Raw genomic sequence first — 24,198 nt, 5'->3', positions numbered from 1 at the left:
CATTTGTGACTCTTCATTTTTTCTGTCCCCAGTTCCTGCACTGCTGTCTGATCCCATTTACATGCTCTAACTCAAGCTTGCAGGAAGGCTACAGAGCTTCATTTAAAAAAAGCTGAGATTCACACATAATTCATCATTCCAGGAACCTTGGCATAAGAAAGAACAATGAAAAGCGGGAAACCCCGAGCTTGGCTATCCAGCACCTGGAACCACCACAACCCTGTGCAAAGCCGGAATAAAGTCTCTGCCCCAAAGACTTTGCATTCCAAAGCACAGGAGAGAGGGCAGAGGTGGAAAGAGAAATGGGGGAGGAAGGGCAAAGAGGGAGACAGCGTGAGTCAGCACACACGGCAGCAGTCACAACACGATGCAGCCTTGCCACTGCCAAGGTTTGTGGGCTTCTCAGCAAAGCCACAGTTGGGGAGGAAATCAGAAGGGAGGCAATGAAACAGCTCTCACCGAGCAATGGGCAGCTTGTGCCCACGAGCCTGCTGCAAGCCCAGCGCTCAGCTGGATGTGACAGCAGGGCCCAGGGCAAGACGCAGAGATGGGCTATGGGAAAACCACAGGGATGGAAAATAGTCAGTAAAGCTGGGCATTAGCAGGCTAAAACTATTTTTATACTGGTCAGAGAGAATGAAGTTTAAAAACACAAGAGGAATGCCCAGACAGGAATCCTGGCTGTGCTGAGGGGACAAAAACGCTGAGCTTGAGACCATGGGGGAAACATCTGCACCTCGGATGGAGGAGAGAGACGGGCTGTAAGATGGACACACGAATGCATTTTGTGAAACGCCAAGGGAGGAAAACCTCCTGAGGAGGAGGAGCAGGGGAAGCAGGGAGAGGGAAGGACGTCAGGAGCTGGTCCAAGGTGGTACAGGGGTGGGTGGGATGGGGGATGCAGGTTTTGCTCAGCTGCGGATGGGGCCGCGCTAGAGGCAGGTGAGCACAGTGGAAAGGCTGGGGCTGTGCAGCTGTGAGAGGTGGGAGATGGGGACAGGGAGGCCGAGAGGGGACGGTGGAGTGGGTGTGCACTGCTGACAGGAGAGAGGAGCCCCCTGGGCAACCAGGAAGGGAAGAAGGATGAGGTGAGGAAAAGGGGCCTGACAGGGTGAGACTGGGTGCCAACACAGCTCAGAGCAACGCTCTGCACAGCCCTCCTGCAGGCGGCGGACAAGCAACCTCCGAAACAGCACCATTCCTGACAGCTCCATGTGCCTGCCCCGTGGGCACTGCCTGCTGCAGGGCAGCCTGCCCTGCACCCCGCTCCCTGCTCACCCAAAACCTGCAACCCAGAGCAAAGCCGGCAGCACTGCCTTACATGGATGCTCACAGCACATGGATGCACATGGATACCCTGTGGCCCAGAGCAGAAAGAGGAAAGCAGGACACAGGCTTACATGGGCCAGACCAACACACAGGCGCAGATCTATGGCACACCAGCCCTCCGAGGGCTCTCCTCTCCCAGCAGCAAACAGATTCTCCTTCGGGCAGCATGGGTTCCCCAAGGAGTTGTCAGATGATGCCTTCAGCAGGGTACCCCAGCACATCCTTTTTCCCCTGCAGTGCTCATCCTATACCCTGGAAAGAAATGTTTCCCAGCTGCGGTCCAGGCAAGCAGACTCCCCCTTCCCCAGTCCCCAGCACTCCCACAACAAGCTGCAGGACTCACTTTGTCTCTTTTACACCCAGAAGTGGGTGCACGGGACTAAGGGAGCCCAGCGGCTGGACAGCAGGAGGCACAGCTGCAAGTGCATCATTTCTGGGGTCTCATTAAATGGGGATCTGGGTGAGAGCCCCCACAGTCCCATCTCCATACAGAATTATGTGCCAGTCTGCACCACGCTCCAGCTCTGAAACACAGTACAGACAGTCAAAGCTGTTGTACCCCTCTCTCCTCCTGCTCTGTGTTACACGGAGATGGCTGCATCTGGCAGGAGCTCTCACAGAAATAAAAAGCCATGTGGCAGGGAAGGGGAGGATGGGTGCACAGTTCTGCCACCCTGCAAGAAAACACTTGCGGTGAAAATGACTCACGCTTTCCATCCGAAAGCGCGGAGCAAGAGCCTGCCCCTTCTCCTGTGCTTCCCTCCACCTTGTGCAAGGCCTGTGCAAAAGCATCTCACCGACCCACACCTCTCTCCTCCTGCCTCGATGGCTCCGGGTGGCAGCAGAACCTCGTCTGAGCACTACGAAGGGCAGACAGGGTTCTGGGTATTTTGTAACTTGGATGTCTCCTTTTTCAACGTAATGCCCAATTCTCTACTGACAAAGCAACTGTTTGCAGTTATTAACGCTGTCTCCAAGAGTGGTGCAGCATCAGTGCAAGACATCAGCTTGGGAGAAGGCTTGAAGAAACAGTTAAAAAGTTGATGTCAGTGTAGACATACAAACATTTACCTGTCATTGCTGCTTAGGCCTGGCAATTAAAATTAAGTCAGGCCTTGAAACGTCTTCAAAGTGGCTTAGAAATTACAAGAAGTCAGGATAACCAGCGTATGGCTCTTCATTTCCCTCCCACTTATTTAGGAGAAGCGGAGTCCACACTTCACAGCCTTTAGCAGATCACATTTTGAAATGAGGGTCAGGAACACTGTTTTTTCCTGAAGGCTTGAGATTCTTGCATAATCACTTAAGCAAAGGAAACGGTGTCAGAAAGCAGCTGGGGTGCAATGAAGCAGAGAGAGTTCACAGCCAAGCTGCGAGTGGCCCAGGCTGCGAGGCAGTGCTGCCGCTCCAGCCCATGTGCGCTTCACCTTCGCACGTCACCTCCGAAAATGATGCCCTGAACAAGCACAGGGTCAATAAGAAAAGCACCGTTGGAGGCGAGCGGTAGCTGGGGGTATGGCCCATCTCTGGCATAAGCACACACTTGAGGTAGTCCAGCACCATTCCTGCACAGGTAGGGCAAGCATCTGGCATTGCTTTCAGTACCTTTGTCCCCTGTGCCCTGACCTTCCTCAGGATCAGCAAGTGCTCCTGTGTGAGAGACACCAGCGGCAGCTCAGTACAGACTGCCATGGCATCTCCAGTCCCCAGACACAACACCTGAAGTCCCGCATGTCCCTGCCTGCACAGGTACCTCCTGGCTCAAATCCAGCCCTTCTGCAGGAGGAGCAGAGGGAGGGATCAGCGTAGCTCTACGTCAGCAGAGCTGCACCTGCATCCAGCTGAGCATCTGCCGCAGAGCATGAGAGATACGGAAACACAGCACAGCTTTGATTTTCTCCTCCGAAAATAACAGCATTAATAGAAATTGGCAAAAGGATACTGGTTTCTATGGGACAGCTGAATTTCCACCAGATATGACTTCTCAAAACATTCTGTAAGCACAGGCATGCTAAAAAAGGAAAATAGTCATTACAATGACAATAATACATGTTATTTATATAAGTTCTTAACTGGAGCATCCCAAAGTGCTTTTCAGATGTCACTGGTATTTCATCATTTATTTATGTAGTATCAGTTTTATATTTAGCATCCAGTTCCAGAATAGCCAGCTTCGGAACATCTTAAAGCAATTAATTTCACATAAGCAGAACCCCTCCCTTTCCTGCCTGCTTTTAAAAACTCTTGTTTTTCGCTCAAGAAACCACTTGCACACGGGGCCAAACCAACTGCGCAGCCCCTCCCCGAAGGCAAGCAGGCGAAACGCTCCTTGGCTTCGCTGGGGCACGAACCAAGCAGGCAACGGTGAAATGACTTGCCCAAGCCCATACAGCAAGGCCAGGGAAAAACGGAGCAGGAAGTCGTGAGACGGTTTTGGGTTGCCTTAGCAATACAGCAAACAGCCCCAGCAGTGAGGTCAAACCCCAGGGATGTCAGTGGCGGTTTAACCAGCTCAGGAAGTTGTTTGTCTCAGCCCCATCTATGCTCTGTCCTCGGGCTGCAGGCATCGGCCGCAGGTGCAGACGGCTGCAAAGTTAAACTTTAAAAAGAAGTCTCCCCGGCAAAGGCAGGAGGGCCTGCGGACGGGCTCTGCAATGCACAGACTCTGCAGTGCGCAGGCTCTGCAGTGCTTCAACCCACCCGTCGTCAAAATGCTGTTGTCGACAGAAGCGCCTTAAAGTTTCCCCCAGATGAAGACATCCATACAAGCTCCAGCATTATGCAAAAGGACAAGGGAGTGCTTAGGGTCCCCAGGCACAGAGGAAAAGGCAGAACTGCGAGGGAAACCTGGCTGAGACGAATACAACTTTCCTGGACCCCCAAACTACCACGGAAAGCGGCTGTCTGTTGGCAGCTGGGTTTGCCTCCCTGAAAACCAGCTTGGTGGGCATTCAGCCCATCCCAGCCACTACCACCATCTCCCTCCAAGAGATGGAGGCTCCTTTCTCCTCTCCTGACCATGCCTTTCCTACCTGCCCCCATCATAAACCCAGTCCTTGCCAAGCCTTTCATCTCCCTGTGCTCCTCCACCCCTTTCCAGCTGGCACAACGCTTCCCTCGAGTCCCCGCTCCAGCTAACCTTGTGTCCCCGAGCCACAGAGCCGTGGGCTTGGCAGGCTGGCAGAGCCCTGGCAGGCGTGGGGCCAGCCTCCATCCTGAGCCATGGCTTCCTCCAGACCTGCCGGGAGATGTGCCCTGCTCCACACAGACACTGCAGTGCAGCTCCAGCCCACATCCCAGGCTCCTGACCACTGCCAAAATACAGTTATATATATGGCTGTTACAGAGAGCAACATATGGCACTTTGACATGACCAGGTCCTAATACTGCACAGGAGAAATGTCGTCTTTCTGGCTACACCCTGCTCTGGGGACGAAGGGAACGGGCTGCGGTGGGGATGTCACCCAGCACGGAGCCAGGAGCAAGATGATGGAGCAGGGAACGCTCTGGGCTGAAACAGGCAGGGTCTCCTTCCAGCCGCAGCCGCTCCCCAGGGACAGCCCTGTGGCAGGAGATATTAATAGGGGAGAGAAAAAATTGCATTTCAGCAAGAAAGGAGAGAGGGGTGAGAGAGGGGTCAGGAATGAGCAGACCTGACCCCATTACAGAAACAGCAGGAGGCAGGGAAAAGCTGTAAAGATAAGTCAGTGTTGTGCTGGAAGGAAAGAGGAGCCAGCAAGAGAGAGCTTTGATCTGTATTTCTTAAGGGAATGAAAGAGATGGAGGGAGATGGTGGCAGGGAAACATACTCCAGCATTTCTGAGATGACAGCAATGCCCACAAAGGGACATGAAACTACCCCTTTCTTCCCTGGACAGAACAGGAGTGAGGAGGCCAATTAACCAGGGAAGCTAAAGCACACGTGTGCCCCAAGCCTGGCTGCTGTTCAGCTGCTGTGTGTGACTGTGACTTGCATTCTCAGGCCACAGAAATGTCAAAAGCTTTGTGTAACTTTGCGTCATTACAGATAATAAACCAGCATGCAAAGGGCTAAGTGAAATGCTGTACAAGCCACCAAGCTGCCTGTATAAAAGGATGCTACAATATGCACTACAGCATGTAGCCCAGGTTCAAACGCTCCTGGTCCTGGGGGAGGTCTCTGCAAATATCTCCAGATACCAAAAGAGGCTGAAACAAAGCCCGAGAGCCATCCCCTCACTGGATTTTGAGTGCACCAAATCCCCAGCCGCATTGCTGGCATTAGCTAAAGGCACCACCACCAACCATCTGTTCCAGGCATTTCACTGCATCAACAGTGGCAGGTCAGGGCAGATGCTGTCAATGCAGGGACACCTGCATTTTCATGACATTGTCTCTGGCACAGAACAAACCATTCTCAGCCTTGCCCAGCAAGTGCTAAAACCCTGGCCACACAGCCGGCAAAATGTGATAAGAGGTATACGCACACGCGCGTAAGGGCTGGATGCTTTGCCGTCTTCCTAGAGCTTTCCTATAATGGGCAGGAGGACACATATATTTAAATGACGCCTTGGGAAGGATAAGATTTAGTGCCCATCAAAAGCTTGTCATAGTCTCCAAAAACCTCAAGAAACGGTTCAATTGAGATGCATTGACCACAGTTCATCCTATAGTACCCATTCTGCAGCACGCAGGCGTGCATGGGGGAGCAGGGTATTGCTTCAGCTCTTCTGGACTGGCTATTGGTAGGAGACATGCCAGAGATTTGCTAAGTGGCCCCAAACAGCTGCACAGCGTACCTGGGGCCTTGCTCCTCTCCATAAAACGGCGCCCTTCATCCACTGCACAACTGCTTTGTGCTCAGGCAGGAGCAAACCCGGCCGCTTCCACGGCATGCACCGCCCAGGGCCGTGCCACGGCACTCAGCCAGCGCTGAGCTAAATTCAGCCCCTTACAGCACACGAGCCCCAGTTCAGGAAAGCATGTGATTAATTTTAAGAATGCGTTTAAGTGTTTTATTGAATAAGCCCCTGTGAGCAATAATCTCTCCGTAAGCACTTCCACAGAAGTCACCGAAGTGAGCTGCGGTGGCGGACTCCGGAGGCACCCTGCTGCAGCGGGCAAAACCTGCCCTGGCTGAACCGGCAGCAAAACTCCCACCCGCTTACGCAGAGGCAGAATTTCCTCCCATGTCTCATATACATCTCTTTTTCTATGTAAATTATGCAAACACAGCATATTGACTACACCCAGGGGGAACATGCATATATTCTGTGTCTCTCTTGAGCACGAAGATCACTACAAACGCTGCATATCAACAGTCTTCACAGTGATCAAAGTGAATTTAGCTTATTAAAAAGAGGATTCTATGCAGAAAGCTGATTTCCTCTGCATGGGTATAAATTCAGACACTAATAATGTAGTTTAAGCTGAAAATAAACCACAAAAAGAACAAAATGCCTTTTTGCCTCCAGTCAAAACCTTCTTAATATCACCGTTAAGGAGCTTTTTATCTCCTTTTTGCATCTGCCTGAAACTGAGCCACCCATACAAGCCCAGCCCAGCCAGGATTAAACAAAACCCATCTTCTCCTGGCATGCTGCCCACCGTCTCACGGTAAGGTTTCAGGGAGCACATCCCACAGCACCGCGTAACACAGGAGAGCAGACACTCGGCTTGAATATCTCTGCACGGCGAGAATCGATGCAGTTGTTTGCAGGCAGAGGTTCTCTCGCACCGCAATTGCTGGGAGTTTGCGTGCTGGCAGACGTGTGGCCGAGAGCTGGGAGGGTGCCTGGGTGCCACCGGGCTGTGCCTTGGGGTGCCCAGGGATGCACCCCTGGGCTCGCTGACATTCAATGTGGGCAAACCCTTTGCAGCTGCTCCTTCTCAGATAAGATGCTCTGGGTCTGCATCCTTTGTAAATCTCTATGGCAAAGCAGTAAACATATCTTCAGTTAATCTGTATAGAAATGATCTAAAGAAAATCAGAGTAATTGTAGGAGACTTAAAATTGTCACCAGATGACTCGTTTTGGCAGCACTATGGGAAAATGGATTGTCTGGGTCTTGTCAAGCGCTTGCTCCTCTGATCTCATGTCTCCCACATATTTTATTTCTCTGTCACGACACAGAGAATGACACCTTTGGAAAACTTGCAACTGGCTCGAGACACAGCCCTCTCCTTGCAGAGGCCCAGCCGCTGCCGAGCACATCGCTCCCAAAGAGAGAGGGGAGGCCCAGGGAGGCTCTGGCTCAGAGTGGCCTTACATCCACACAGCGAAACAAGTGACCATGCGCAGCTGATTCGGGTCCTGAGGCAGAAGGTAGAGCCTTTGCTGGTGGTGCCACAAGGCCCAAGGTTACGGATCTCATTCACACGCACGTGCACTCTTGAACTGCTCAACTTTACAACGCCCCACAACACTTTCAGGGGGAAAGCAAAGATGGGGTGAAGGAGAGGTGCACAGGCACCTCCATCAGACCAGGGGATCGCACACCAGAGCGCGCATGTGCATCTTTCTGGCAAGGCCTGAGCTCCGTCTTGCAATGCTCCCGCGGCCGCCCGGGTCCCATGTTGGCCGGCGCCTCGGTGCAGGTTTCTCCTGCCTTGCCGCGCGGCTTTGCCATTGATACTCAGCAACATCCTGAGCGTGGAGAGGATGAGAGGAGGGAGATTGCGCTGAAGGTCTGAGCCAAGATCACCCATGTCTATCCACTGCCAAAGGTCCCTGGCTGCTCTCCGCGAGGTCTAGCCTAGATGTCTCCCCCAGGTATCATCAGCACTTTGTACTCTGGCTCTGAAGCTGCACTTCCAACACAGTATTTTACTGCTGCTGCCCCAAGGTTTAAGCTGCAGGTAACCTCTTGGTTAAGAATGGTTTAAGTTATCACACTTAGGCTTTGACTGTTCCTCTCTTTAACCTAATCTGAAAATTTTCCTTCATCTTTTAGCGTGTCATTTATCCCACCTGCTAGCTGAATGCTTTTGCTGAATTTGTCTGTTTATTTAAACAGTGACCTTGTTTGTCAGTTATTCTGCCAAAACTCCATCCATGAGTTATAATCAGTAGCACACATCAGGGACCATTCTGAATTTGATACAGCTGAAATTGATACACCCTGCCCTACAGCTCTGCAAAAAAAAGTGCACCGAGAGAGCCAGGGTTCCCACACACCCTGGCTGCCTGCGGCACCCCTGGCGCTCCCAACCCCACTCCGCAGGGCTGCGCACGCTTTCAAGGGCTTCCCGCTGTACTCTTTTTCCTCGCCCAGACCTCCCTTACACAGCCCGTCTGTGAAAGTGATGCAAGGCCAGAATGACAGCCGGGACGCTGGGAACACCAGCGCAGTAAGAGAAAACAGAAGAGCCCCAAGTGAAAGCTGCACTTCATCCTTCCCCATCCACGGGGACCGAAGGGCCTCTGAGCTCCCCACCGCAGCCTATACTTACTTTTGCTGCTACAGCTCCAGATTACAGCTCTGCTTATACCATGACAGGAACAGCACTGACTGCATGCTAGTGGCTGGTCCAAAGAGCAATGGGTGGCACACGGGTACCCCAGGACACCTCGGAAAGGGACAACCTCCCTTTGCTGCTGGTGTCCAACCATCACGGTATCCAATGCTTCCCTTTCACAAGCACAAAGGAGCAAAGCCCTGCTAGAAGTCACAGACGAAACTCCCACCAACTTCACTCCAGCTTTGCAAACCAAAGAGAAGTGTAAATATTCTCCTGGCACTAGACAAGCACAAACAGAAAACCAGGAACAGAAATAAGATGACATAGGCTTCACTGCACCTGCAGGACAGCAGTTTCGGAGCTGCATTGTACCAGACATCACACTTGCTCAGGCTCGCCACGCAGGAGCACAGCGCTCCTGGCTGGAGATGCGTCTCCTTTAACACACAAATTATGGCTCCATACAAGCTGACCGCTTCCATGACGTTAAAAGCTTTCCTCACCGAGATGTTTTCATTTACTAGTATTTCATTCACTGACTACAAATAGCTTCTTACGCCAGACAGTTCCTTGTCTCAATGGAGTGCCTTGAATGCCCAAAATGCCGAGCTCAATCTACGCATTGAAAGAGCTCTATAGTGTCTACTCCTCCGGCGGATGAAGTCGCGTGCTCTGGTACCCACAGCATTAGCTCTGCTCCCCACCCCTTCATTTCATCCATGCTCACCACCACAGGTACCCACAGTTTCAGCTACGATTGCCCCAACGCAAGCAGACAGCCAAGGTCCCTGACAGGATCACCAAAGGACAGGCAGGGTGTTCCCAGCATTAAACTATTCACATGCTTTTATTCACTTAACATCACCTGCTGTGTCCAGGCTGCGGGAAGGGGATGGGATCCTGCCAAGCAAGGTCCCTAGTGTGCCTCCAGTCTGCTTCAGACTGCCACAAAGCCCCAACTCCAGACACCCCGGGACACTCGGCACCGCACGCTGCCAGCCTGCTCCATCCACTTACCAAGCACCAGCCTCTGCTCCCCACGTACCCATCGACCACCCCCTGCCTCCCAGGGGCACCGGTGAGGGTGAGGCAGAGCTGGGACTGCACCCTGCTGGCACACACCTGATGCTGGGGCCTTCGGTCTCCCCCACTCTGCCCATGGCAAGGACGTGGCAGATGGGCAAGGGACGCACGCGCTCACGCCATGCTCTGCAGCTGCCCAGCTCAGCAGCACCAAGGCTGAGCCTTGCCTTGGGAGCAGGATCAGAAACTATGGCTTTTCAGTCTCCTCCTCTCTCCACCGCTCCTCACCATCGTTTCCTGGGATGCCCTCTCCACCCTCCCGACAGGCAGCACACCAGCACATAGACATCCCTTCCTCGCAAGGACGATGCTGGTAGATGGAGAGGAACCACCTTTTTTTTGGAGCAACCTGGAAAGCATGAACCTCATCCTTAATCACCGAGTGTGGCCAAAGTACCATCCGAGCCGGTCCTATAAGCTTATGCCACCTCCTTCCCCGCTCCCTGAACACTGCAGTGTCTTATGGCTCTTCCTAGTGATGCAGAAGTGCTGGGATTTATCCCTTGCTGCTGAACTGTCGAAAGCAGGAAACTCTGCCAAGACCTAGGAATCAGAGACACCTGCCCTCAGCCTCCTCCAGCGCTCGGCTGCAAACACACCAAGCAGCACAGCAGCTCGGGGGGATTTGCCTGTCAGAAAGAGAGAGGAGCTGGCAGGGACGGTGTGGGCAATGAAACCCTAGAGAGGATCAGAAGGAGAGCAGCTGCTGATGGATGCTGGACTCTGCCGGCTCCTTTGGGTTGCTGTCAAGGTTTTATTTATTTTCATCTGCAGTCCCACCCATCCCTTCCCTTTCTGACAGAAGGCACCTGGCACAGGCACCGAGTAACCATTTGCCTGTAGGATACCAAAGCTCTTCAGGTCCTATACAATTTCATTTTTAATGAGAGGTTCCATCAGCTCATACAAAGCATTTGTCCCTTTGTATTGTTGATGAAAGAGGGAAAACAAATCACGTGGGAGCCCGTAAGGATCCCTGAACAACTGCATATAGGAAGCGATAGCCATGGCACTAGGAAATCAGGCTGGATTATCACCATGGCTTTTTTCAGCTTTAAAAATCAGTAAATTTACAAGAAAATGATGTTTTTAAAAGAATTGTTTAAAAGCCACCATTTATTTAACGGCACATGCCCTTTAATCTGACAGTAGAGAACTAACAGGAATTATTCACTGAACTTGTACTGCACTTTCTGCGTATCCCATTGACTAACCTTCCATCAAAGTCAAGGTCAAAGTTGATTACATGCTAGAGTAATTCAACCAGCAACAGTGAAATATATCCAACAGAGCCCAGGGAAGATTTGAACTGACCCCAGCGCCCGCCCAGGGTGCAGCAGCCAACGTTTGCACAGCTGTGAGCACAACAAAGACAACCTGCTGCAGCATCCCACATGCAGGGATGAAACGCATCTGATAAAGCATGTGACCATCGCCCCAGACATTTGAGCGTGATTCCCGGGATACATCGGACTCCCAGCTTATGCCAATGCCCATGTCTCTCTCTCGCCTTGCCAGGCTGTGCCCTTCAGTCCTGCCCTATTTATTTGCCAGTTTTACGTTGCCTGCACCTTATGCAGGCTGAGCTCCGTTACCTGTTTGCTCAATGCCCTGCACAGACGGAGTCTCACCAGCCTCACCTGCTCCCACCACACAAGCACCAACTAACCCGGGGCGGTAACAGTGCCGCTTCCCTGCGATCCTCCCATCTCTGAACTGCGCTCGGACGGGCCCGGTGAGGGCAGGTGGGCTGGATGGCGGGGTGGCATGACACAACGCCCACGGAGGGGGACCCCAAGAGGGAACTGTGCCCCTGCCCTGCCCTTCCCCATCCCCTGCCTTGCTCAGCCGCGCCCTGCCCATCCCCTGCCCAGCGCTTCCCATCCCCTGCTCAGCCGTGCCCTGCGCGTCCCCTGCTCGGCCCGGCCCGGCCCCGGCTCTGCCCCTTCTCCATCCCCTGCCCAGCCCCTTCCTTCTCCTCTTCCCCCGCTCTGCGCATCCCCCGCCCGACCCTGCCCCTGCCCCAGCCGCTGCCTCCCGCTGCCCGCCCCGCCGCCTCTCCCGCCGGCCCCGGAGCTGCCCAAGGAACCCCCGGGCCGGGCCGGGCCATGCGGGGCTGCCGGCCGCGGCCCCTCCCCGAGCCCCGCGGCGCTCACCAGGACGAAGGAGCTGCGCACCGCCTCCGAGACGCTCTGCCGCAGCTCGGCGGCCGTGCCCGGCTTGCTGAGCCGCTTGGTGAACTTCCTCACTTCCGACATGGCGACATGGTCCGCGCCGATCGCTGCGGGGCCGAGCCGAGCCGAGCCGCGGGCTGCTGCCTCCCTGCCGGCGGGCGGGCGGGCGGGCGCGGCGGGGCCGGGCCCGGGGCGGGCGGAGCCGCTGGGCGGGGACGGAGCCGGGGAGGGCCCCTGCTCGGCTCGGCTCGGCCCGCCCCGACCGACCCCGCTTTGTCCCCGCAGCAGGTGCCGCGCTCCCCCGCCTTGGCCGGGCAGCCGTGCCGCTCCGGCACACCAAGGCCGGGCCGGGGCTGGGGGGACCGGGCGGCAGCCCCCGGGCTAGGGTGGTGCCAGACCGTGCCTGCGCCGGGGGGGTGCTGCCCGGCCCCGGCACAGCTGCAGGGGATGCGCCCTCGATGGAGCTGCAGGGACGCAGCAGCAGGGCCCCCAGCAAGGGCACACCGGTGCTGGGGCTCACCCAGAGGCAGCCAGCCTCTAGACGAAGCCACCGGACAGTTGTAGCAACGCTGCCCCGAGGAGGCTCCGCGCCAAATGGGGCACCAGGCCGCTTGGGCTGCTGGTCGCCATGCGGCTCCGCCCGAGGCGCGTCCCCGCTGTACTAGCTGTGCTCCCGCAAGGCCAAGCTGGATCCAGGACAAGATCTTACTACTGAGCATCTCTGACCTACAGGGTTTGCTATAGGAAAGCGCTTTGATTATAGAGGCCGTGATCCCATTTGCCTGCGCAGCTGCAAAAGCAAGAAGTAAGGCTGTGGAAGGAAGGTTCCTTAGGGCTGAAGTTAATTCCTAGTCCTTGTTAATTTGTCATTGTGCACTGTTTTTAAGGATGGCGATTGTGAAATTATAATAGAAGTAGAGAAAGCCATTGATCCTCTATGTTTTGTACATTAAAGCCTTACTTTTCAATCTATTTACTTATTGTGTGCTGTGTCTTCACAGCAAGATACTGAATTGGATAGAGTTGCCATGCAGTCATACTCTTAAGGAATTTACACATATCGTGCCATATGGCTGATTAAATACTATCTACAAGGACCTCATTGGAATTATAGGCATGCCATAAGTCACACAACATATAGAGAAATTGTTTTGATAGCGAGGGCTAATCTGTAGGGGGTAATGAATACAGCTATTATGATCCAAACCATTCAAAACGTTATTTGTGACTTCTAAAGCATGCAAGCCAGTTATTGTTCTGCTTTTTAGCAGTTCACTGAAGGGGCAGCAGACATTATTTCATATTAAACATTGCTCTGATTTTTTACACCAGAGGCAAAACAAATCTGAAAGTTTATTGTTAATTAACAACTGTCTACTAGACAAGGGACAGGAAGAAAAAAGAGTTTATCAGCCAGAGATTTAGCATTTTCACAAACACAAAGCTTTTCCACATCTGTCTAAATTAAGAAGCAAAAAACCTTGTGATGCACAATTCCAGCTGCAGCACGCTGAGGTTCACTTCCTTATCCCCACACCCATGCATGTTCTTGTGGAGATTTTACCAACCACTTCAAATCGTCACACCATACAGCTCCAGCGTCTGCACTGCGATGAACTGGGCTATGGCTATACCGGTAAGTAAAATCATTGGGTCTCATTCACCCGGCCGTGAGAGGACAGGTAACACAACGATGCTGGTCACAGAATGGGGTAGCCCCGTTCATCCTGCCTGCTGGGGAGAGCCCGTGGCCCCTGCAGCTCCTTGGAGCAGGCTGGGCACTGTAGGAAAGCATAAGCCAGCACAGCGCCAATGATCAGAGGCAGAAATGGCACTGCTGTAAGTGTTGGCCTTCTGTTTGCTACATTAGCAACAGCTCTGAGAACCAGAGGGTTTGCCAAGGGGCTGAGGAGAGTGCTGTGATGGGTCACTTGACAAGAAATAAAATCATCCCTAGCTTATCCCCTTGTTTATCCAGTCAGAAGAAAAAAGTTCCTACTAAGGCTATGAGCTTGGTTTGGTGCCAGCAAGGGGTTGCATCCGATCAGCTGCCCATCAGCATCCCACTCAACTGAGCTAAGCAGTCATGGAAGAGCAGTGAACAGTGAGGCTGTTTTTTGGAGCTAAGCATGAAAACAAAAGGAAAACAGAAGCAATGGGAAGGACACATCACATGCAAACAACATGCAGAAAGCTGTGACTCCCTCTCAGGAAGACCAAACATCAGAATAAGAGTCTCAAGCACAAGGAGTACTCAAGCCAAACAGCAGCCACAGCACCACTGTGACAAGAGGAGCCCAAGGATTGTGGTTTTAATCTCCTTTCTCATGGGGAAGAAAGGCCAGTAATGGTTTATCAGCATAAGAAAGGCACCCAAGAACATGCAGGGGCATTCTGGAGGTGCAGAGGAATTGTGCTGCCTCAGATAACCAAACTTTCTTGAACTTGGCCTTCCACGGGGAACTCACAGACTCAACTGTGCTAACATTTTCACCTCTTCGTTGAGACTAGAGCCTTGAGGTCTCCGATGTCATTTTGATCCCAGGCCTTTCCAAAGCATAAGCATAATTGAAATCACTTTCATTTTCTTCTCTTTTGCCTTTAGCCGATTCAGTCAAGAGCCCTGAGCACCAGGCTACAGCTGATGGACTGACTGCCCTTTTCCCAGGCACATGCATTTATTGGAAGCCCAGGAACAACAGTGAACACCAGATTATCTGAAGAAAGGAAAAAGTCTTTGCTGCAGGCTGAGACTGTTTTTAGGACAGGCAGCTCCTCCTGCTTCCTTTGTCTGTCACCCTCTACTCACCAAGTTTAGACAGGGAATTCCTCTTTCTGAGGAAAGAATCAAATTCAACAGAAATGTGCTCTGCTACTGGCCAGGCTTTATGACCCACCCAGCCAAGAGGAAACTTCAATAAAACATAAATATCAACTCAGAGAAGAGAAGAGAGGAAAGGAAAAGGAAAGAAGAGAAAAGGAAAGAAGAGAAGTGGATCTGCTGAAACAAGACAGCATTCACACGCAAAAGTGAACTCTTGGCTGATCCAAAACTCCCAGCCTGTAGCAGCTTTTGACTTTGACTACCAACTTTAAAAAACCTGAACCATCCTTACAGCAAGCACGGAATTAATGACATGACACTAGAAAAACAGTGGGAATTTCAGTGTTTTGCATTATGTGTGTTGATGGTGAAAACCCACAATATCAGTGTGTGGGCAAAGAGCTGCCCAGGTTACTTCAGCCAGCAGCCAAGGGGGAGACTTGAAAAGAAGGGATGGATGATGCCACACTACAGACACTCTTTTCACTCGGAAATCTTAATGTTCCCAGAGACAACAGCATAGTCAGGCAACCCAAGATAACTGCAAAAGGAGACATATGCATCTTTACATGACTTTCTAGAAAGTTAAACTCTTAACCACATTCATTCCAGCCTTCAGACCGTCTGGGCTTGGCTTCCCAAGCCATCAGGGCATCCACACCTGCCTGGCTGATCAGAGGCTGAGCAGCAGCACCAGCTTGAAGAAACACACTGGAAGGTATAGCCAACATGGGTGAAACAGCTCTCCTGCTGCCTCCTCCCCAGGTCTGATGGACAGCACAGACTACAAGAAAACAAACAAACAAAAAAAATCCTTCCCACTTACCAGTAGCACTATAGCGTAGGGGATGCATTAAGGAAGAATCGATTTTTTTGGCTGACATCTATCAGTCTGCAGCTGATATAAGGTCTGGAACCACATACAGGGGACTCCTGGACCACCTCTGAAAACGTCCCAAATGAGGTGAAGTGTTAGTGGCAGGCTTAGCATTTCATTTCTCACAAGCCATCCAAGATAAAAGGCACTTAATATCATTAGATAATAATCCTGTTTTGCACTGCCTTCACTGGTTATCTGTGGGCCTTTTTATCACGTGTAAATGGGCCTATCCCAGAAAAACACTTAACTATGAGATTAACCTTAAGCAGGTGATTAATCTCAGTGCTTCACTCCATTGGATGTGGGCCTGTGTTCCTGCACCAAACCTGCAGGACTCAGTAACCCAGATCCAGACATGCTTTTTTGCTGGGGAGGGAGAGGATTATAAATGCTGTTATATCTTCAGTTTCCCAGTTTCAAAATTCCTGTGAGATGCAGCAGTGATGTTTTAATGCATTTCAAATACTTTAAGAATTTAAAAAAAAAAAAAAAGGTGGCCATCTGCACATTTACCTCTCTTGATAAAGCCAAGACACAGACTGCTCCAGGTCCACAAGTGAAGAACTCCTTAAGCAATGCTTTTTGTGTAGCTCCTGCCTCCTGTTAAAGCAAGGGAAAAAGGGAAAAACTACGTATTTGGGTAATCTGATTAGACATCACGCCTTAGCTGTATAGCTAAGCCAGCCAGCACTTGTGGTGCGCTCAGGAGAAGTCCAGTTGTGGCACCAGGACAGTTATAAACACCACGTAAGGCTGGATATGGCAAAAGCAGCCGTCTGGACTCCGTAGCTGCTGCTGTTATTCCCTACGTGCCATCTGTCCGGCCTGCTGCCTCGTGTCATTACCCCTAGAGGTGTCAGTGGGACTGTCCATGAGCAGCTGCTTACTGCTGGCTTCTCTGTGCCTGTGCAGGGAGCACGCTCCAGCTGTGCAGCAGTGAACTGGTGCTTAACTCAGGGCTACGCAGTCCTTACTGTTAAAGGGCTGCCCTCTGCTGACTTACCCAGGATTGCATGGGCACAGCTCCTCGAAGATGGGAGGGATGCCAAGTCCGAGCACTGCCTTTCCCAGAAGGGCCCCATCCGGGTGAGCGCTCCACTCAGCAGGACCAAACAGCGCTGCACATCGTGCCTGGGCTGCTGTGCTCCTTGCGTTCACCTGCCTCAGCTCCTGGGGATGGGACTCAGGACAGCTGCCCCGTGTCCACGGCTGCTGGTGCACCCCGTGAGCCCACCAGCGTCCACCTTCATGGAAGAGCGTACAAGGGTCTGCAGGGACCGTGGGTAAGCTCCTCCTTGCACCAAGGGTCAGTGAAGTAGCACTAAGAGGTACCACCAGTAATGGTGAATCCCTTTGATGTACCACGCTGTCCTTAGCATAGCTGTAAGCCTTAAAGAGACAATATTGGCCCAGTGGCCACCAGATTTTTGTATTTTGTTGAAGTACAACAAATAAAAGTTCTCCCAAGGTTTAGTTCCTGGGAAATAAGATACTTTTATCATAAAATGTGATTTAAGAAAATGAAACAGAGATGTGCTGCTTCTGAAACACCTGGTGTTAACTATTTTCAGATACAGTACTACAAACGTCCCTAAATCCCCCCTTCTTAATTTTTCTTAAGAGATGACTTTTTTTTTTTTCTTCTGCCACAGAGAACTTCACAGACGTAAAACCTCCCCTAATCACTTCAGGTATTCTGTACACCCCGACGGTGGAGGGGAGAGGGGCCAAGACAGGGTTGTCAGTGAGGGCCAGCAGGAACCTACTGGGCTGACCATACAAGCGGAGAGCGCTGACAGCTACTGCAGAGCTGCTGCCTGCACCAGGATGGTCACATGCAGCAGGAGCAGCACTGCCTCGGCTGTCTCACTGCCTGCACAGGCTATGTCCCTAACCCTAGTGAGGGAAGCATTGCAAAGACACACGTTCACCAGTGAGAAAACCACTTGTGGTAGATGGAGAATACTTCAAGGGGCAGAGGTTTGGGTCTGTTCTAGTGTTTGACTACCCTTGACTGGAAAACCACCCCCACTCTTTCTTATGTTTAAATGGAATTTCCTATATTTCATTTGTGCCCGTTGCCTCTTGTCCTTCCACTGGATACCACTGAGAAGGGTCTGCATCAGTCGTCTTTACCCCATCAGGAATTTATACACATGGGTAAGATGCCCCTAAGCCGTCCCAGCTCTCTCAGCCTCTCCCCACGTGTCAGATGCTCCAAGCTCTTCATCATCCGAGTAGCCCTTTACTGGACTCTCTCCAGTACATCCTCGTCTCTCTTGTACTGGGGAACCCAGCACTGTACACTGATGAGGTGACTGAGCCGTGGCCTCATCAGTGCTGAGGAGAGGGGAAAGATCACCTCCTGTGAACTGCTGGCAACGCTCGTATTCGTGTTGGCTCTCTTTTCTGCATCCTGGCTTACAGCTAAGCAGGTGGGAGTGATGGTATGTAAGTACAGGGTTTGGTTTAAGAAGTAGAGCTGTACGGTAATGAAGCAGAATCCAGCTTATGAGTACTCCCCTATTTATCTTTCTCTGCTTGAAGTCTTTAAAGATCATTTACAGTAACTGCCACACAAGAGGATTATTAAGATCTCGCACAACTCCCATGAGCAACTCTCTAGCTCGGACAAAGATGACAGCAGTTAAGAGGAGGATATGCACAGCTGCTGGACATCCCCCTTGAGGTCAAAATGCCATTGCTGCCTGGTCTCAGCCCAGTATTTTACAGGATAAGTCTGTGTGAAAAGGCAGAAGAAAAAAGCGGGAAAATCTCCTTGATGTTTATTTCCTTGTACAGATGTGCTAGACCACCATCGTTCAAATAAATATTTCGCAATATGCTCTACAGCATGAAGTACTGCACTTAAATCAGGTGAATATAAGAATCTCTCAGCTTTTCACAATTTCTGAACTGTGTTACTGCTCTTGAATATCTGTTTCCAGACAGCAAAAGCAAGGACCTACAATGGCAGCTGCGTGGATCCCCTGCTCCGTGTGCAGGAACACATATACCAGGAGTTGAGGTTGTGCCCATGGCAGGCTGGGCAGCGGTCTGTGCCTTTCCAATTCTGTTTTCTCAATGCCCTGTGTAAATGCGACCCTCCAGGGTGTGTGTATGACACTAGATCCATTACAGAGCTCTTCCCTGCCAGCACAATGCTTGGTCTTCACCTTGAAGACAAGAAGGCAGGAACAGGGCTGAAGTCCTGTTCTGACAGGGATGCTTCCATAGGCAAAGGTTTGACCAAGCCCAGAAACAAGACAGGTCAAGTAGGCATGGAGAACTGGCTCTATCACAGTATTCAGAAGTGCGCTGATTACAGACGAGGGAACTGTAGACAGAACAGGTTGCAGCATGGTCTGGTCTAAAAGAAGCTCTAACTGATATTTATTCTGGAGCTCCATGTCACTCCTGAACCACTTTTCCACATGGAGGAATGAAATCTTAGCCAGCACCCCCACTACCCTCCCAAGCTTTCCACGTCTTTCCTCAGCGGTAGAACAATGATGGTTGGTTGGGCTTTTCCTACAGAAGGCAGTACAGTGAGTTCTTGCAGGCAGCCATCTCTCCTTCCAGAGACAAAAACTTCCCTAGCTTCAGTGGCATCAGCAGACCTGACACTGTCCTGAAGTAAAGCAGAGCACTTTGGCAGGTATGACAGCAGCTCCCACCCATGTCTCACAAGATGGCTCTTCTCATGTGAGGAGGCCTGATGAGGTTAAGTCTACCTGTTGATAGCACTGATGCGGTTTTCTTCTTTTTTTGTCCATGACCTTTCATGCTTCACTGATGACAACATGCTTACTTCAGTTCTTCAGGATTGGGTAGGCAGATGTTATTCTCAAGGCACCCAAGTGTCTAGGAGCACAAGCCCCACTGAACTGGATAATGTAGCTACAGGATTTTCACACTTGTGAAAACACAGATTCAGGGACTAGATTCTTAACCAAGGAAATCAAAGGTTAGCTTAGAGGAGAGAGCCTGCTGTTGCCTGACATTAAATTCACGTTACAGAGGGATTGTCAAATGCTACCTGGATCCTGAAAGTCTTGTAAGAATTTCCTGAGTTGGCATCGGAGCCAAAAGGTTAACCGTCTTTTGTCATAAAAAAATCTGGGTTCAAAACAGAATGATGGAATAGAACACCATCAGCCTGCTTGCTGTCTGGGTCTGTACTCTACTTAAAAATGGTTCAGTGCTTTGAATTAGCCCAGCATCCTGGGTGGCTGCCCTCTTCAGACTGTATCCTATGCCACAGAAATTTATTTATGCTTACAGGCAACAGCCAGGTGCACGAAAAATAAAAAATGTTGTTTTTTAAAAAGGCTTTTCTGGTTTAAGAATAGCATTTGAGTATCAGGAAAGGTCCAAATGACCAAAAGTGCCCAGAGAGCAGACAGAAGCAATGACTGGACAGAACTGAGAAAAGATTCCATTTTGATAACAACTTTGTCCCCACAATCAATTTTCTTTATAATTTTCCTGAGCTTAAGTGAGTAGCCATTTTGAAGTATCAGCTGTCAAGGCTAGTGGCTGTTCCACAATCATAGAATCATAGAACCGTTAAGGTTGAAAAAGACCCTTAAGATCGAGTCCAACCGTTAACCTAATGCTGCCAAGTCCACCACTAAACCATGTCCCCAAGCACCACGTCTACCCGTCTTTTAAATACCTCCAGGGATGGAGACTCAATCACTTCCCTGGGCAGCCTGTGCCAGGGCCTGACTACCCGTTCGGTGAAGAAGTTTTTCCTAATATCCAACCTAAACTTCCCCTGGCGCAGCTTGAGGCCGTTTCCTCATATCCTATCACTTGTTACTAGGGAGAAGAGACCGACCCCCACCTGGCTACAGCCTCCTTTCAGGTAGTTGTAGGGAGCAGTAAGGTCTCCCCTCAGCCTCCTCTTCTCCAGACTAAACAACCCCAGCAATGAATCTATTCACGCCATGATCATTGCTCCTCAGGCAACCACTAACTTCCAGTCCAGTGCCCGACTAATTTTGCCTATCACGATGCGATCCAAAAGCATGTCCTCCTATCGGCTGCCATATCTTTTGAATTAAGAAAAAAAAGACTACCTAATCTTACTAATTTTTAGAACACCCAGCAACATTTGATAGGAAGTGCCCCTTAGAGTTTTTTTTTCTTCAAAGTACAACAGGTCTTCAAGGTCTGTTTCTGCTCTGAATTAGCCTATTTCTCATTTGAAATCCCATTTTTTCCAAGCTTGACTGCTTTAAACACAAATACCCAGTAGTTTACTATGAGAAAAAAGAAAAACAAATTTAAATTTAAGTAAATGAACACATTCACTCATCAACTATCACTTGTTTCTGTTATAGAAGAGATTAAAAGCAGAGAGCCAAATAATAACTGGGAATATACTGACATGGTTTGTGGCAAGTACAAAGAATCTTGCCTACACCTGTGACAGATGACAGAACTAGAGAAATATTATGCATTTCTGGAAGAGTCTGTGTCCTCCTCAGACAACCCTAGCAGCTATAGCACACACACTGGGGAAATGCAGAACGTGTTTGACACCGCGCTCACCTCCAGTACTAGAAAAGTCATCACCACGGGTACAAGCATAAAACCTAGCAGCTCACCACGTAATTGGGGAAGAACAACTCCACTGCAGTCTCAAACCCCACCTTTCACAAATTTCCCCAAAACAAATCCAAGTACAATCTGAATAGCACTGGGAATAATGCAGTTCAGAATATCTATAACATCCTGCAAGAAGTGTGACCTCAGTAAGAACCTACTGAATTTGTAATAAGTTCTGGAAGAGTTTTTCCTGAGAAGGTACGTACTATAATAGTTAACGAGGCCTCCAACTGACCCTTTAACTGACAACAGTTTACGTGAAGCTCCAGCAGCGCTGAGTTTGAGAAAACATTGCACAAGGTCTTTCACAGATTTCCGTGAATCAAAGTCACTAAAAACACTGAAAAAAGAGAGATGAAAATGAAGTGACTGTTAAAGACACCAGTCAACACTGATGCCGGCTTTGTGTCAGATCACTTAGCAGTTACTTCCATAAAAAGAGAGCTTGTTGAAGAATGGAACAACTTAGACACAAATTCACCTAAGCAAAGCCCAGTAGGACTAAAAAGACAAAAATGGCATTGGGACATTTAGATATACAACCAGAGGAACTAAGTGGAAAAGGAATGAAAGATGACAAGAAAACACTGGGACAGGTTACCTAGGGAAACTGTGGAGGGTCCATCCCTGGAGGTATGAAAAGCCCAACTGGACATGGTCCTGTGCAACTTGCTCTGACCCCGGTTGAGCAGGAGGGTGGACTAGAGCTCCAGAGGTCCCCCTGAACCTTGAATATTGTGTGATTCTGAAACAAGCTGTTCTGGTAATCACCATAATGTAGTGACAGCCTTTTTTCAAGAAGGTACTTAAGGATATGCTTAAATTTATGCACGAACCCTACAAAAGTCAAAGGAGTTACGGTTATTGGAAGCACAAACTTATTTGCACAGCTCTAAGCATATGCTCATCACTTACTGCAGTTAAAGAAAAATTTACCTATAGGCTTAAACACGTACTCAGGTCCTTTTCTGAATGCCCTTTGTCTGTTCTTTTGTCTGTAGCACTTGGCTTCACTAGTTTTTCATGCTCCATTTACTTAGCATTATATTCTGATCAGATTTCCACGCAGAAGCCTGAAGCACTGTCACTAAAGCACACAGAGAAAAAAATGACCAGTTTCTAATCATGTGAACTGAAAAGCCTCCTCCGCAATATCTTGGCAGCAGGCCAATACTATTAGCAAACTACTAGGAAAGCAGAAGTAGCAGCTATAGCCATTAGCATAAAGAACCTGGAACCACGACTCCAGTACCACGGCCTCAGAACTAGTCATCAGTTCCCTACAGCCTCCCAGTTTGTTCCCACATTCACAAAATCAAACAATGTGCTTATATGCAGTTCTCAAATAAAAAGACATCTATCATATATATAATTAGAGAGACAAAACACACAGAAAACAGACATTGACAAAACACAAGTAAATTTGCATTGCTTGATATTCCAGTAGAAAGCAGCATGCAACTTTGCTTCAGAAGACAGCAGCATTCACTTATGTTTACAAGTTCACTTTAAATCAAGTTTGAAGAGTGGCCAGTTTCCAATGTTTTCCTGAACATGCGTGCAGCATATTGCTAATGGCAGGCAAAAATGCATACAGCAGCTTTCCCTGTGCCTGATAAATCGATTCTGCCATGTCTATGGCTAATGCTCTTATATTTAATAGTATTAGCATCATGTCAGTGGCTCAGCTCAGCATTGCTTTCAGGTAAAAAACCCCAAATAATCTCACCAACCAAAGCAACAAATACCCCCACCCTTTTTAACTTGAGAAAACATGACTTGTGCAGTATTTCAAGATCGAATTTTAGCATTATTCATCTACTTGAACTGTTGTTTTTGTCCTCTGCACATGCACTGGGCTTGATGCCCAGCACTGAAAGAGACAAAGGTAGTAGAGAAACAGCTTTGTTTCCATTCATAGCTGCTTGCTGCCAGAAGTAGCTGACAGAAGCCAGTTACAGTAGAAATTAGGTGTTGAAGGGAAGAGTTCAAGTGATCTATGACACTCCAATCAGCTCATTTTATTGATTCTCGGGAAGTGACTGAGTTAATTCAGACATCTCCTGCACCACAGCCCCAAGTACAATGGCAATTCCTCACTTCTGCCTCCCGGGAATTCTCAATCATATTCTGTAAGCAGAAGTTGATTACATGGATGTCAACAACTTCTGTTAAAAAACAAGAGGTGAAGTAGGCCCTTGGAAGAAGCAGTCCAGAGAGGAACACTCCAGCACAAAGTGTGTTATTTTAACAGACCTCCACCCATGCTTTGATTGTGTCCAAGGGAACATCACTTCCCAGTGCAAGGGCACTGCCTGCTGTACATACAGTGAAGGCACTTGACTGAACAAAACAGGCTCAGCAGAGTAACTGACATTTACCTGCCATTTAACATTTACTCGCTAGGAGAACTTGGAGGCTCTAGACAAAAGCAGAACCCCGCTGTCTAAGGTACCAGACAAGCCTTATGACCCAGTAGTGGACAAGGTTAGACAGGACACAGCACCACTCAGACTGGAATACCACTTAACTGATGCAACTTTTGGAAGGAGAGGGAAAGAGGCACTGATTTCTGAACCATTAAAATGTGCAGCACAGTTCAACTGGGGAAAAAGCATAGAGAACACTAGATCACTGCAGAGGAGCACCAGAACTGTGAGTGCTGGAAGCTAAATATTGAGATAAATGGCAGTCAAACATCTTCCTCAAGATCTGCTTTGTTTACTGCCTGCACAAGATCCTGGAAAATGAAAAAAAAAAAACAAAAAAACAACCACCCTTTTTTATGATCACCCAAGTACTTAAGGTGTTGTGTTGGACCTGTTGTTAATAGAGCTTCTGGCAGCTACAAG

The 24,198-nt window shown here is 49.8% G+C and overlaps 1 protein-coding gene across 7 annotated transcripts in view; it reads right to left on the bottom strand.

Moving 5' to 3' along the window:
* The window catches only part of DOCK11 (dedicator of cytokinesis 11), a 93,927-nt gene extending 81,751 nt beyond the window's left edge, over window positions 1-12,176 (bottom strand). For 6 of the 7 annotated variants that reach the window (XM_087748968.1, XM_087748972.1, XM_087748970.1 and 3 more), the window contains exon 1: window positions 12,009-12,176. In XM_087748968.1, the coding sequence (XP_087605094.1) occupies window positions 12,009-12,110 (102 nt within the window). In that variant the 5' untranslated portion in view covers window positions 12,111-12,176. Of the gene's footprint in view, window positions 1-6,915; window positions 7,237-12,008 lie in introns of all 7 variants that reach the window. The other variant, XM_087748971.1, reaches the window with a different exon arrangement.
* Between the last annotated feature and the right edge of the window lie 12,022 nt (window positions 12,177-24,198).

The sequence above is a fragment of the Nipponia nippon genome, unplaced genomic scaffold (genome assembly GCF_047370975.1).
Source record: "Nipponia nippon isolate SJK-2023a ecotype South Korea unplaced genomic scaffold, ASM4737097v1 scaffold_12, whole genome shotgun sequence".
In the NCBI taxonomy this organism is placed as follows: Eukaryota; Metazoa; Chordata; class Aves; order Pelecaniformes; family Threskiornithidae; genus Nipponia; species Nipponia nippon.
This window is presented reverse-complemented; position numbering and strand designations above follow the sequence as displayed.